The sequence below is a fragment of the Aedes albopictus genome, chromosome 2 (assembly GCF_035046485.1).
Source record: "Aedes albopictus strain Foshan chromosome 2, AalbF5, whole genome shotgun sequence".
In the NCBI taxonomy this organism is placed as follows: Eukaryota; Metazoa; Arthropoda; class Insecta; order Diptera; family Culicidae; genus Aedes; species Aedes albopictus.
Window position 1 is genome coordinate 392,311,131 of NC_085137.1, and position 13,071 is coordinate 392,324,201.

At 39.3% G+C, this 13,071-nt stretch overlaps 1 protein-coding gene across 1 annotated transcript; it reads right to left on the minus strand.

Moving 5' to 3' along the window:
• Nucleotides 1–6,915: 6,915 nt before the first annotated feature.
• On the minus strand, nt 6,916–8,577 carry LOC109404916 (uncharacterized). The gene is made up of 4 exons (XM_019677868.3): nt 8,196–8,577; nt 7,612–7,703; nt 7,373–7,550; nt 6,916–7,142 (listed from the first exon to the last, which is right to left on the minus strand). Exons 1-4 carry the CDS (start codon nt 8,299–8,301, stop codon nt 7,045–7,047), a joined length of 474 nt encoding a protein of 157 aa, XP_019533413.3. The 5' UTR covers nt 8,302–8,577; the 3' UTR covers nt 6,916–7,044.
• Nucleotides 8,578–13,071: the final 4,494 nt, after the last annotated feature.

A 13,071-nucleotide genomic window follows, 5' to 3' on the forward strand; every position in this document is an offset into this window, starting at 1 on the left:
CAGCCGTTCCGGAGTTATTGCCATTTAGGTGTTCCGGACCAGTACCCTTGGAAGGGGCCATGCATAAAAATGTAAGAAACACATACATGCGACACATCAAACTGCGGCATTTTCGATTACCTGATAAACAGTTAGCAAGAAAACAGTCTCAGACCATATCTGAACCGGTAGTGTTCCGGAACCGGTTCTGGATGTCCCACCGGGAGTGGCCAGATATAAAAGTGAATCAAATCGACACTGATTTTTCATTTGGGCCTAACTGACATTTTCGAGTTGTCTTCATCGATCTTCTCTTTGTGTTATCACAGAATGTGTATTGAGTTTTCCAAAGATTTTTTTGATGAAATGCGAAGAAGACGACTACATGTTTCCTTATTAAGTTATTAGTGAAATAGAGAGTCGACGAAGAGAAATCGATCAAGTCAGTCAAGTCCTTATGAAAAATCATTGTCGAAATATATTGCGGAAATTCCACCTGTTTAGACTCCTGCGTGAAAATTAGTTGCGTGGATTTTTCTTGCGTGGGCCCACAGATATAAAACCAGACCGCGTCGTTGTGAATATTTTCCGCTGTGTTGTTAGGTACACATTTGGTGATAGTTTTGCATTGTAAACAAACATTTATAACGCATGTATGCTGAAAATGAGCTCAATCATTTATTTGCGTCGTAATCTATAAATCTTCACAACGGGCAATATGCATGCGATACATCAAATTGCGACAATTTCGATAACCTGATGAACAGTTAGCAATAAAACAGTCTCAAACCATATCTGAACCGATTCCGGATGCCCCGCCGGAAGTGGTCAAATATAAAAATGAACCAAAACCAATCATGCGACATATCAGTGCGTGTTTTTTGATAACCTAATGAAAGCTGGCAAAAATAGTATCAAACCATATCTGAACCGGTAGTCACAGATAAACAGACGTAACACCTTGAACGATTTTCATGGAAATCCATCGCCCAGTTCACACTACCTGGTGGAAAAGTTGCACGAACCACTGTGATGTGCAATATCGTCAACAGAAGGCGCTAGTATGAAACATCAAACGCATAGAAAAACGATGCGCGCGCCCCTGGTTGTGAAGCCACAACTATGAAAATTTAAAATGATAGTTAAAAACGTGGTCGATGGAAATTTCGCAAGTGTTACGTCTGTTTGTCTGTGCGGTAGTGTTTCGGAACCGGTTCCGGGTATCCCGCCGCACAGAAAAAAATATGTAATTAAAATTCAGCGAGAAATAATGCACATAAAGGGAATGCTAAAGTTATTGCACTTTCACATGACATATAATGTAAAATTACATTACCATCGTGTAAATTTCCGCCAACCATCGCGTAAACTATCATGGACTCCAATCGGTTACGTGACAATTAGCGGAAATTTACACGATTGTAACGTAATTTTACATGATATCTCATGTAAATATGCACTAACTCTAGCATTCTCTTTATGTGCATGATTTCTCGCTGAATTTGACATGAATATTTTTTTCTGTGCGGAAGTGGCCGTATATATAAGTGAACAAAACTTATGCATACGGCACATCAAATCACGGCTTTTCCGACAACTTGATGACCGCTTATCAAGGAAATAGGGTAAGACCACATTAGGAACTACCAGTAGTGCCGAAAATAGTTTCGGGGTTTCCCGCTAAAAGAGGCTAAACATAAAATTGAACCAAATCCATGCATGCGACACAGCGCGGCTTTTTTGATAACCTAATAAACGTAAGCAATCAAATAGGCTCAGACTATTTTAGAGACTACCGGTAGTGATCCGCAACCGGTTCCAGGCCGGAAGTGAAACCAAACCCATGCATGCGATACCTCAAATCACGGCTTTTTAGGTAAATAACATGGTGAACAGTTGCAAGAAAATAGACGCAAGCCAAATCAGTGTGATACGGAACGGATTCCGGGTGTCCCACCAGAAATGGTCAAATGTAAAAGAGAACCAATACATGCGACATACCAATGACTTATTCAGTAACATGATAAATGGTTTGCCAGCAAATAATTTCAGACCATATTTTGGAGAACCGGTAGTGTTCCAAAACTGGTGACGAGACAAGTAACCCGCCGGAAGTGGTAAAATATAGAAAGAAATAAAACCATAGCGGTGTTTTTGATAATCTGATGAACGGTCAACAAGAAAATAGTCTCAGGCCACATCTAAAACTAGTACTTAATAGTATTTCGGAATCGGTTGCGGGTGTTCCATCGAAAGTGATTAAATAGAAGTGGACCAAAATCATGCATGCGACACATAAAATCGCGGCTTCCTCAAAAATTTTCCGAACAGTTAGCAAGAAAATTTAGGTAACGTAGATCGGGTTGACAAGTTGATAAGAACATAGTCTCACACCATATTTGAAACAACCGGAATCGGTTCCAGGTGTCCCGCCGGAAGTGGTCAAACATAAAATTGAACAAAACTCATGCAAGCTGCACATCACATAGCGGAATTATAAAAGTGAACAAAATAAATGTCTAAGCGATAAATCAAATCGTAGCTTTATTGACAGCCTATAAACGTTGGGTAAGATTATAAGTAAGTGAAGAAATGTGCAAAGTCTTCATATACCCAAGAGAACAAAATTGTGACCAAAGCGATCTCATCAAAAATTATTATTTGATCGCATCAACACCGATTAAAGTTTATTCAATCTCCAATCTCCTTTTGCTTCTAAAATAACTGCTCATTACGATTGAAATTTAAATGGAAAATTTCCATTTTCTGCATTTTTTTTTTCGTAAGGAGGTCAAATTTTACATGAATTGTATTACCAATGATAATAATATATGGCCAAAAGTTTGCTGAAAAAAACTTTGTTGAAAATCATAAAGTGATCTGTGATTGTGAATAAAGTTAACTTTCTTCATGCATTAGCTGCCGCTCACCCGCTGCCGTAGTGCATGAAATGGGGTCGTAATGACCCGAATGCACGATTAGCGTTAAAGTGGTCAAGCAGTCAACTGAGAGGTCTGATATTGTTTAACTCTGTTTTGCTGTTGAACATAACATCGGATTATGTACCATCAATAAGTTTCCCAAATTGATGATGGCTTTGTTAAAAATGTTGCTTTTCTATATGAAGTGTTCTCAGGATTCAGGAACATTTTGGCTAACGTCGATGGAAAGAACATGAGCACATATTCGACGAGAAAGGCACTATCACCACTAGGTGGATCAATCTGGGTTTTTTTAATTACTTCAAGTATTTCTCGACTATTTTTCCAGTGATTCATATTGGAATTTTAGAAAGATGGATACAGAATCCAAAAAGTCATCCAGGAATTCTTTCACAATTATCTCCAAAAAAATTTACAGTGGTTTTCGACTAGTAGATTCTGATACTCGGAGTTTTAAGATTTCAGATTTTTTGGCAGCCTTCTTCTAGGGGAAATTAGATCTATTGTTTACGTTTGTGAACATATATCGTGTGTTGGTTTGTCGTACATTTTTAGCGTGATTAGGCGTGATTAGTTGTGGGTGGTTTAAGTTTCCTACTAATTTTCTATGTTTTCACCACTGATCATAGACACTGTCTAAAAAATATTATAGGAGTTTATCCACGGATTTGTTCAAGAATCCACCCATGAGTTCCTTCAAGAGTACCGAATGCAGCTCCTATAAAGCAATTCTTCCATAAAGTCGTCCTGAGATTCTTGTTTTTCTCCAAGAAATTCCTCTAGGAGTTTTTCCAGGGATGTCCTTTAGGAATTCTTCGACACATTTTTCATGTCCTTCAGACCATTCCTCGGGATTGCCTTATGATTGCTTTATGAATTATTCTAGGACTCCTTCAAGAATTCCACCAGGGATTTCCTTCCGAAATTTGTGTAGGGATTTCTATAGAAATTTCTCTTAGAATTTCTCCAAGAATTTTTCCTGAACATTTTCAAGGGATTCCTTTGGAAATCCCTCCAACAGTTTCTTCAGGAGTTTACTCAACGATTCCATCAAGAGTTCTTACAAAAATTCCTCTAGGGATTCTTTCAGAATTTTTTTTCGAGGAATCCTTCAGGAATTCATTTAAGAGGGATTCTCTTCGTAATTTCTCTAGCAAAAGCCTCTAGGAGTTCCTTCTTGAATTCATCCAGAAATTTTTGAATACATTCCAGTGATTCGTCCAGGAATTCAAGGATTTTTCAAAGGTTCCATTATTTGAGAATTCTCCAGGAATACCTAAAAACCTGAACATATTTGTGAATTCTTCAAAAGGTTCCTATGAAAATAAGAAAATTTAAAGAGGAAAGATTGAAAAAAGGTAGAAACATTCTTGGAGGAATTTAGTTTTTAAACAAACTGAATGAATAATTACTGCAAGAACTGCAGTTAGTCATGGAAGACATTACAGTTTCAAAAAAAAAAAAAATCTTCGGACGGGTTTCCTTTATGTTTGAATGGAGAAATTGTTGAAGGAAATCAAGAACGAAATTCTGGGAAAGTCCTAAAAAGAGTTCGTAATTACCAAGAGGTCAGTTATGATTTCTTACGATTTGTATAGAGCTGGCGTGGTTTTTTCAGCGTATTGTACAAAATACAACGGTGTCATTGCTGAAGGGTTGAATAATGCTCCACCGAGTTGGTTTTATACTACATTTTCCTGTTGTAATTGCAGTGGGAGCATTCTTGCAGGAATTTATATTATTCCTTCAGTTCAGCAAGAATTCTTCTAAATATGAAGGAATTTCTCCAGGAGTATTATCAAAAGTTTAGGAATTTTTGTAAGAATCTTTTTGAGCTCTCCGGGAATTCAACCAAAGATTTCTTTAAAAGGTACATTTATTCACAGAGATCTGTTGATTCATTCAGGAATACATATAGGGGTTTCCTTTAAAAGTTCATAAATTGTTCCAGGAACTCTTTCAAAAAATATTGTTGGAACTTCTTCAGAAGCTCATGCATGTGTTACTCCATATATTAGCAGATTCTCTCAGTTATTTATTAAGATATTTATCAGAAAACTCTCAAGAGATTCTTACAATAAGTTTTATTCGTTGAGGAAATTTCCTTGAATTTCTTGGGCATCGAGTATCTTGGTGCCTGCCACACAATATACACAAATAATAACTGTGGAAGTGCTGAGAATAACGCTTTGTACCAGTTGGGACGTTACCGTCCGTCTCACCTCACACGCCGCGCAGAATAAGCCTGTTTGTAAAGTAGCTGTCCGCTACGGATCCATTTGGCACAAAGAAGAGTGAAGCGTCAAACAAGGTGGTCTAGCGAGCGTTGCACGTGACCGATTTTGGAGCTTTGCAGCTTGTGGAGTTTAGTAGATAGAACTCTTGATTCAGGACTTCGAAACTTCTACACCGATACTCGAATACTTTCTCTCATGACAGCTCTGGTGCTCCAAGTGACCTCCAACATCAGTACCTACTATCATCTCCGCAGGATATCACCACATCTTCCTTCCTTTAGGGTGATTCGACGGACGTCTTATTGCCTTCACGATAACCCGGTCGTCAGGAGATTTCATTAACGATAGTACCATTGCTGTTGGACGGAAAGGTGTGAGTTCACGAGTTTTGTCTATCATCCAAGTTGATGGTCGATTTTTTCAAAAAAGTTTGGCGAAGGTCAGGAAGGGCAACTGGCACTTGGAGGCGTGAGTTTCTGCCCGAAAAATGTGCCCTATTCTCCTTCCGTATCTTCTGCTTCATCATATGAGCAATCTTGCTGGTGTGTAATCGTTCAACTTGAAGTACCTTTGTCGCACGAAGTTATTTGTTCTGCCATGGTATTCAGAAGTGGGGTGTCTGTATGCCGACAGCATTCATTTTTCAGGGTTTCATTTTTGGAAACATTTCGATTCATAATTGTATTGATATGGGAAATTCATAATCGTCTGACTCAACGGAAAATAACCGTTCCTGATGCAGTTCACCTTTCAGATGAACTAAACTAGTTTTCGCCTAAGTCAAGGAATACAATCCGTTCCTGAGGCAGTCCACCTCAAAGGCAAACTTCAATACTTGTCGCTTTACTCAACGGATTGAATCCGCTCCTGAGGCAGTTTACCTTTTGGGTAAGCTTGAAAGTTCTATTCGACACTGATTTTTCATTTGGGCCTAACTGACATTTTCGAGTTCTCTTCATCGACCCTCTCTTCGTGTTATCACAGTATGTGTATTGAGTTTTCCAAAGATTTTTTGGATGAAATGCGAAGAAGACGACTACATGTTGCTATAGAAACAAAAAGAATAATGATTTTGTTTGTTTTGATCGAGTTATTAGCGAAAGAGAGAGTCGACGAAGAGAAATCGATCAAGTCAGTTAGGCCCTTATGAAAAATCATTGTCGTATTGTCTAACTCAACGGAAGGGATCCGTTCCTGAGGCAGTTCACCTTTTACGTGAACTTGGAAATATCATCGCCTAACTCAACGGACAGAATCCGTTCCTGAGACAGTACCTTGTCAAAGAACTTGAATAGTTTTTCGCCTAACTCAAAGGATAAAATCCGTTCCTGAGGCAGTCCCTTGCGAAGAGCTTGATTTTCTTGTCGCTCAATACTGGAAGCCGAAGTTTGTTGCCTGAGCAACCACTTGCTCGGCTAGACATTTTTCACCAGCAATGTCTCAACCTTTATGAATAAGGTTGTTGGATTCTACTTACTGAATATATTTCATAACGCTGCAGGTTCTTCTCGTCGCCATTTGTCGAGTTTAGGGGTGTCGGGGTTCAATATTCAATAGTAACCTCCATGTAGATAGAACTCTTGATTCAGCACTTCGAAACTTCAACACCGATACTCGAATACTTCCTCTCATGACAACTCTGGTGCTCCAAGTGACCTCCAACATCAGTACCTACTATGATCTCACAGCTGACTCAGTTTTATCACAGTTTTATCATAATTTGAAGTATAACTAAGCAAATAAATAAATAACAAGCCTCACTACTCGATAAGGTTTTAAGTGAATGTATATTACAGATTCATTTTTAAGCTTGTAGTTTTAATCTTTTTTGTTTATTCTGTATTTTATTCGTCGTTGGCGACTTAAAATAACATATTGTATTTTTGTTACACCGGAGTTACAGCAGGCATTTTAACGACTTCGATAGGCAGTTCTACGAAACTTTTGATGCCAGCCAAAACCCACAGTTCGATGGTAACGAACCCTAAAAATTAGATAAAAACATTAAAATAGTCCACTTCCTTTCCTATCATTAGGGGCTGTTCATTAACCACGTATGTGTAAAGAGGGGGAGACTAGAAAAAGTCTACTTTACCTACAAATTTTAAAATTTTTGCTTGGATAAAGGACTACGACGGCAGTGGGAAATCAGAATTGATCAAAACTTGGTCCACGTGGGTCATGAACGGTCTCTTACAGCTTGCAGCAACTTACCGATAAACAACAATACAGCAACAATCAACAACAACACACTGAACACCACCACTAGCGAGCTGGACGTATTGGCGTTGTCAACAATAACGATCAACTGGTTGATGATCATGTAAACCAGCCCACAAGTGCTTCGAAACAGCACGAAGATCCTGTACACAATGATGTATTCTAGTTTTTCCTGAAACAGAAATAATATTCAACCAGTTGGTTCTAGGGATGGAAATCTACTGTTCGGCTACCTTCTTGATGCCGATCACCAGCATAATCGCGAATGCGAAGCAAAACAGCGCAAATATCGACTTAAGCGCCAGGACCGTGTTATTTTCGTATTCTGCAAATAGACACAATCGGGGTGAGACACAGTCGGCGTTAGAGTCCGCTGCACAGTGGTTTCAAATGGATTGTTGTGTGTTGACTAAGAATTGAAGTTTTTGTCTTAACATTTGGTATAATAGAATAATTGGAATAAACTTACTAAAATTTCTTGAAATAAGTTTCTGAAGAATTTTCAATTGATTTGTTTTTTTTTTTTTGTTTTTGCATAACTTCATGGCTATTTTTAATCTTTTTTGCACATTTTTTCGCGAGAATATACGGTGAAACGCGCAGAATAGAAATCTGTTTCAAAACTTCACTTTTTAACTTGCCCCGGTGTACATTACAAAATTGATACTGCTAATTAGTTTGAATAATTTCTAATATATTCCTTTCTAGACTAAACAGGTTTCACCTAGATTTTCACACTGAAAATCCTTTTCGTCACCACTGTGCAACCAAGATTAAGGAATCTCCCACACCGCCTTAAGCCCCGAAAAACACTCACCGCTTCCGAACGATCCCAGACATCGAATCGCGACACTGATGGCGATGAGAATGTTGAGCAGTGCGTACACATAGCCGACAACTCCGAATAGTCTGATTTGCGCCATACCGCTGCTGTTGACGCTGTCGATCGGTCCGGTCCGGTGGCGTGTGAAAAAGAAAAACGCGTCTCCCGGAGATTTTCCTTCTAGTCACTACGATCGCGCGATGGCAGCGGGCTGCACCTTGTCTACTACACAGCTGTCGTAGGATGTCGTCCCGTCCGTCGTTGGTGTTGCGGAAGCAAAACTGATACACAAATGCAGCACCCAGACAGACGATGTGGCATCATCAATTGGCGATGTTTGTGTAAACATCCCTGAGAAAAAATCCACTTTTCGCGAGTGTGGCATCGTAAGTGGATGGTGGTCTAAATGACGTCACAATGAAAAAAAAAACACGATGCAAGCCATAGCCACACGTCTAGCCAAAAGCGTCTGCTTACATTTATGATAGGAAACGTGTTCGGTAATGCTTTTTCATAGTATTTTTGAACTCTATCAAACAATTATATTTCTTTGAGCAATGCGGCGATGTCCTGCTCGGTTCCAGTCTACAGCTGGGTTTCAATGTCGCTCCCTGCGTAGAGCGTGGCCAACCCATCTCTACTTTCACTTCCGAATACCTGTCGCTATCGGATTTAGATAACATCGACGATGGAGTTCCGAATGGAGATACAGTTGCAGGCCATCATAGACATTTGTTGATGGAAACCTTTGAGCATTCTTCACTGATACACACTAGGTTTCAAGGTGTACAGCAGCACAGATTCAACGGTAATAAATTCGTTTCGACTCATACCGGACGAAAAATCCCAGAAGGATCCCAAACATACACCAAAAGTACTCGTAATGAATCTGCAAATTTACATAATAAATTGTCCATTCCTGATCAAAAGATAAAATCACTTTTCCGTGTAAAAAGCCAACTATCATTATTATAAATCTATGTACTTCTAGTATGAACGTGTATATTGTGAACCTTTGAACATTCTTGAAATTGATCAACATAACACGCTTGCCTATGGCAAACACCCAAACGGTCCAGGTCCAGCAAATGTCGGGTTGGGCACCGTCTCCTACAGGCAAAGTAGAAGATAGGACAAGACCTCCAACCCACCAAATAACATTCCCATGGTCGCCCAACCCTTCGTCTCTCCGGAAACACCAACAAGGCATTGCTTCAGAGAAGGGCTAGTGCACATTGCACCCTCAAGGTTAGTTGCGTAGCCTGCAGCAACGAGCATCGGTGACTCGCATTGGAGAGTTCACCAAGGTAGCATGCTGGCGCCTAACCAGCTTCCCGAGTGGCCCTTACCACTCCCTTTGTCCTCGAATGGCAGGCAGGGTCGATACCACGCCTACTTCCAACTGAACAGCATGTATCAAGAACTGTTGCCAACAATCAGTTCCCAACGACGAGCTCGGGTCAAACTCAGAAGTCCGACGCCAAGCTGGGCCACCATACCTTAGTTAAGACGTAGTGACACTAGCCAGAAGCTTGCGCTTGCTTGTGTACGCCGCAGAGCTATTGGACATCATCTGGAACAGTGCCACTATAGCTCCACAATTGCGATCGAGTGGGCACTTCCAAACCTCTGGGAAAACTCCCTGTCCAGACATGAACATCTCGAGAGGCTCTGAAATAGCTACTTTTAAGGCCAGGTTCGGAACTCCGTCTGGACCTGGGGCCTTACCTACGCTGAGAAACTTCACTGTCCCCGAAAGATCCATATCGGGGGCCCTCGCCTCATCGCAAGCCCCAGTCCCCGGCTGTCCTACGAAAGGAGGCCAAGGACTATCTGGAGACTGCTCTGCAGGAGCCATTACAACTCTTGTCTTGGCCATCGTGATCCTGTAGGCACCATGCTACGGACTCACATTGGCACTCTGATTAGGACTCTCAAAGCAAGTATTTTTGCTTGCCCTTATCTCAATATTTAGCGCGACCTTGGCAGCGGCGAACACCACCTATAGCTTATTTCGCTCCTCATCAGAAAGTGCTCGCTGCATTCGCACCCTAGCTACACAGGTGTGGCGTAGGTCCGCAATCGCTTGAGTTCAGTAAGCCGGTGGTCTCCCATTTCAAGGGTGCTTAGGCATGATCGCATCGCATGCGATGTTCTAGTCGAAACTCTACCGCCCGTGTGCAGCATTGTTGTCCCATGTTAAGAGGGATTCCCATAGAACATGGGACAACTATGCTGCACACGGCAGTGGCATCTTAGCCTTCTGTTGGGTGTTTGCCGTTCGCGGGATATCGTGGGTTCGTACACCCTTGGGCACGAATTTCTTCAAAAATTTCACAGTGTTTTTTTTCAGACATTCCTCTGGAGATTTATCCGAAAGTTTTTCTTAAGATTTTCAAAGAAATTTTACAGAAAATTCCTTCAGAGATTATTTCGGAAACTCCCACTCGGACTTCTTCTGATATTCGGTCAGGGATTCATTCAAAAATATCTGCAGAGACTTCTTCAGAGTTTAAGGGATCTCTTCAGAAATTTCAGTGTGGAATATCTGTGACAGTTCTTCCATGGAGTTTTATAGTTTTTCATTAAAAATTTCTTCAAAAAAAACTACAGAGATTCATTCGGAAATTTTCCTACGGGTTTTTCTAAGAATTCAATGAGAAATTCCCTCTGAGATTCCTGCAGAAATTCCTACACCATTTTATTTTAGAAATTCCTCCTGTGGCTGAAATTGCAAAAAAATACCTGGACTATTTCTTGAAAGAATCTAAAGACATTCTAAAAATCTTCTTGTTATAACTTTGAAGATTCCCCGAAAAAAAAAATTAAAAAATTTCTGGAGCGTTTCTTGGATAAAAATCCCGGGAAGGTACTTGAAGAAACTCCTTAAGATACCTCCTTAAGATACCTCGTTATTTCCTAGAAAAAAATCATGAGATACTTTTTGATGAACTTTGAAAGTTATTTCAAAGAAAAATTACATGAGATATTGCTGAGAAGAGTCCTGCAGATATACTTAGAAATTTTTGAAGGATTCTCTAAAAAATGTTTGCAAAAATTCCTGCAGAAATTGCTGACAAAGGTACTAGTGGAATTTTTTAAGGAATCCGGCGAAAAGCTCCTGGAAATATCTCTTGAGGGATTCATAGAAGAATTTATTTTGCAATTTATTCAGGCAACAAAAACACTGAAGCTAAATTCCTGAAAGAAATCCAGACAATCAAAACACATCCTCGAAAACAATTTGCAGAACTTCTGAATGATTTTTTGAAAGAATCTTTGAAAGAATACTTTGAAGAATAGGAGAACCCTCTGAATCCCAGTCAACCAGTGATCGTTTAAGATGTTGAAAAAGATGTTGATGTGGAGGCGGTATGCGTACATTTAACATGTGCCTAAATGGAGGCATACACGCTTATGATCTCCACTTTATCATCTTATACAACATATTATACGATTACTGGTTGTCTGGGATGTATACATGGAAGCATTAGTTGATAAATCCTTTGAGAAATTCCAAGGAATAGATTCTGGAGTAATTTCTGTGGGAATTGCTGAGAGAATCATTGGAAAAATATCTCAAGCATCACCGGAAAAATTATGAAAGAATACCTAAAGTAAGGTCTCAATAAGCCCTAAGCAATTCAAAAAGGAATTCCTGGAAGAACTTCTTGAGATTTTTCTAGTGAAAGTTCTAAATAAATATCCAAAGGAATATCTGAAGATGCAGGGTCATTAGGCCGAAGGTCATTAAGCCGAATGGTCATCAGGATGAATTGCAATTCAGCAGGGATCTGGAAACGGATCTGTTGTTTTTATCTTTTTCAACAATTATTGCCAAATCTTTTTAACAATAAAACTAAAAACAATACTCTATGTTTAAAAAAAGAAAAAAATGTGATTTAAATATCAGTAGTTTCAGTGCCAAAAACTATTTATGGAATTATACTAGAAAGAATGACCTAAGTTTCAAAGAAAGAAAAAATCATGCTGATGGTGGACGCTGGGTTGAATTTCCCGGTCCAGGAACTTTCCGTAAAGGAAATTTTCTTGGCTTCCTTGATTATAGTTTATTTTTGTGCCTGCCGTACGATATACACATACAACATGGTCATTGGCAGCGGAAGCTCTCAGCTAATAACTGTGGAAGTACTCATAGAACACTAAGCTGAGAAGCAAGTTTTGTCCCAGTGGGAACGTACCGGCAAAAAATAAGACCCAATGACCATTCGGCTTAGCGACGATTTGGCCTAATGAACTTTGGCCGAATGGCCTAACACCTTTCTGAATATATGGAATAACACTTCAGAAAATTGTGTAGAAATTTCAATAATAATTCCTGAAAGACTTTAAGAAAAAAAAATCTGCATTTTCAAAGGAAACTCCAAGAGAAATTTTTATTTATTTATTTTATTTATTATTTATATTTTATTTATTTGTATCTTTTGAAAAATATCTTCGGAGGAACTCCTTGTTAATCCTTGGAGACATTTCTTGAATTCTCGAGAGATTTCCAGGAGTATTTTAATGGGAAATTCTTACATAAATGTTTGTCGAAACACATGAAATACTATATGCTTGTACTTCCGTAGCAATCCTTGAAGGAATTTCCTACATAATCGCTAAAAAAACCCAAGAAGCATTTCTGAACAAACCTTGCTTAAATTATTCTGGGAAATCCTCCGAGAATCTTTTTAAAAAATTTGATAAATTTAAAAAGAATCCCTAAGGGAGTTTCTGGTGGTATCCCTGGAGGTAATCATTGAGCAGTACGGGAGAAAGGATAAATTCTCAATTCTAAAAGGTGCCATTTAATACAAAATGTTGAGAAACACTGAATAACGATGACATACAGCACACATACATCATG

What these genes read in the sequence shown, in the direction of transcription:
- LOC109404916 (XM_019677868.3), bottom strand. Translation starts at nt 8,301, where the DNA reads ATGGCGCAAATCAGACTATTCGGAGTTGTCGGCTATGTGTACGCACTG. An exon ending in TCTGGGATCGTTCGGAAGCG is followed by an intron (nt 7,704 to 8,195) that starts GTGAGTGTTTTT and finishes GTCTATTTGCAG; the next exon opens with AATACGAAAATAACACGGTC. An exon ending in TGGTGATCGGCATCAAGAAG is followed by an intron (nt 7,551 to 7,611) that starts GTAGCCGAACAG and finishes TTTCTGTTTCAG; the next exon opens with GAAAAACTAGAATACATCAT.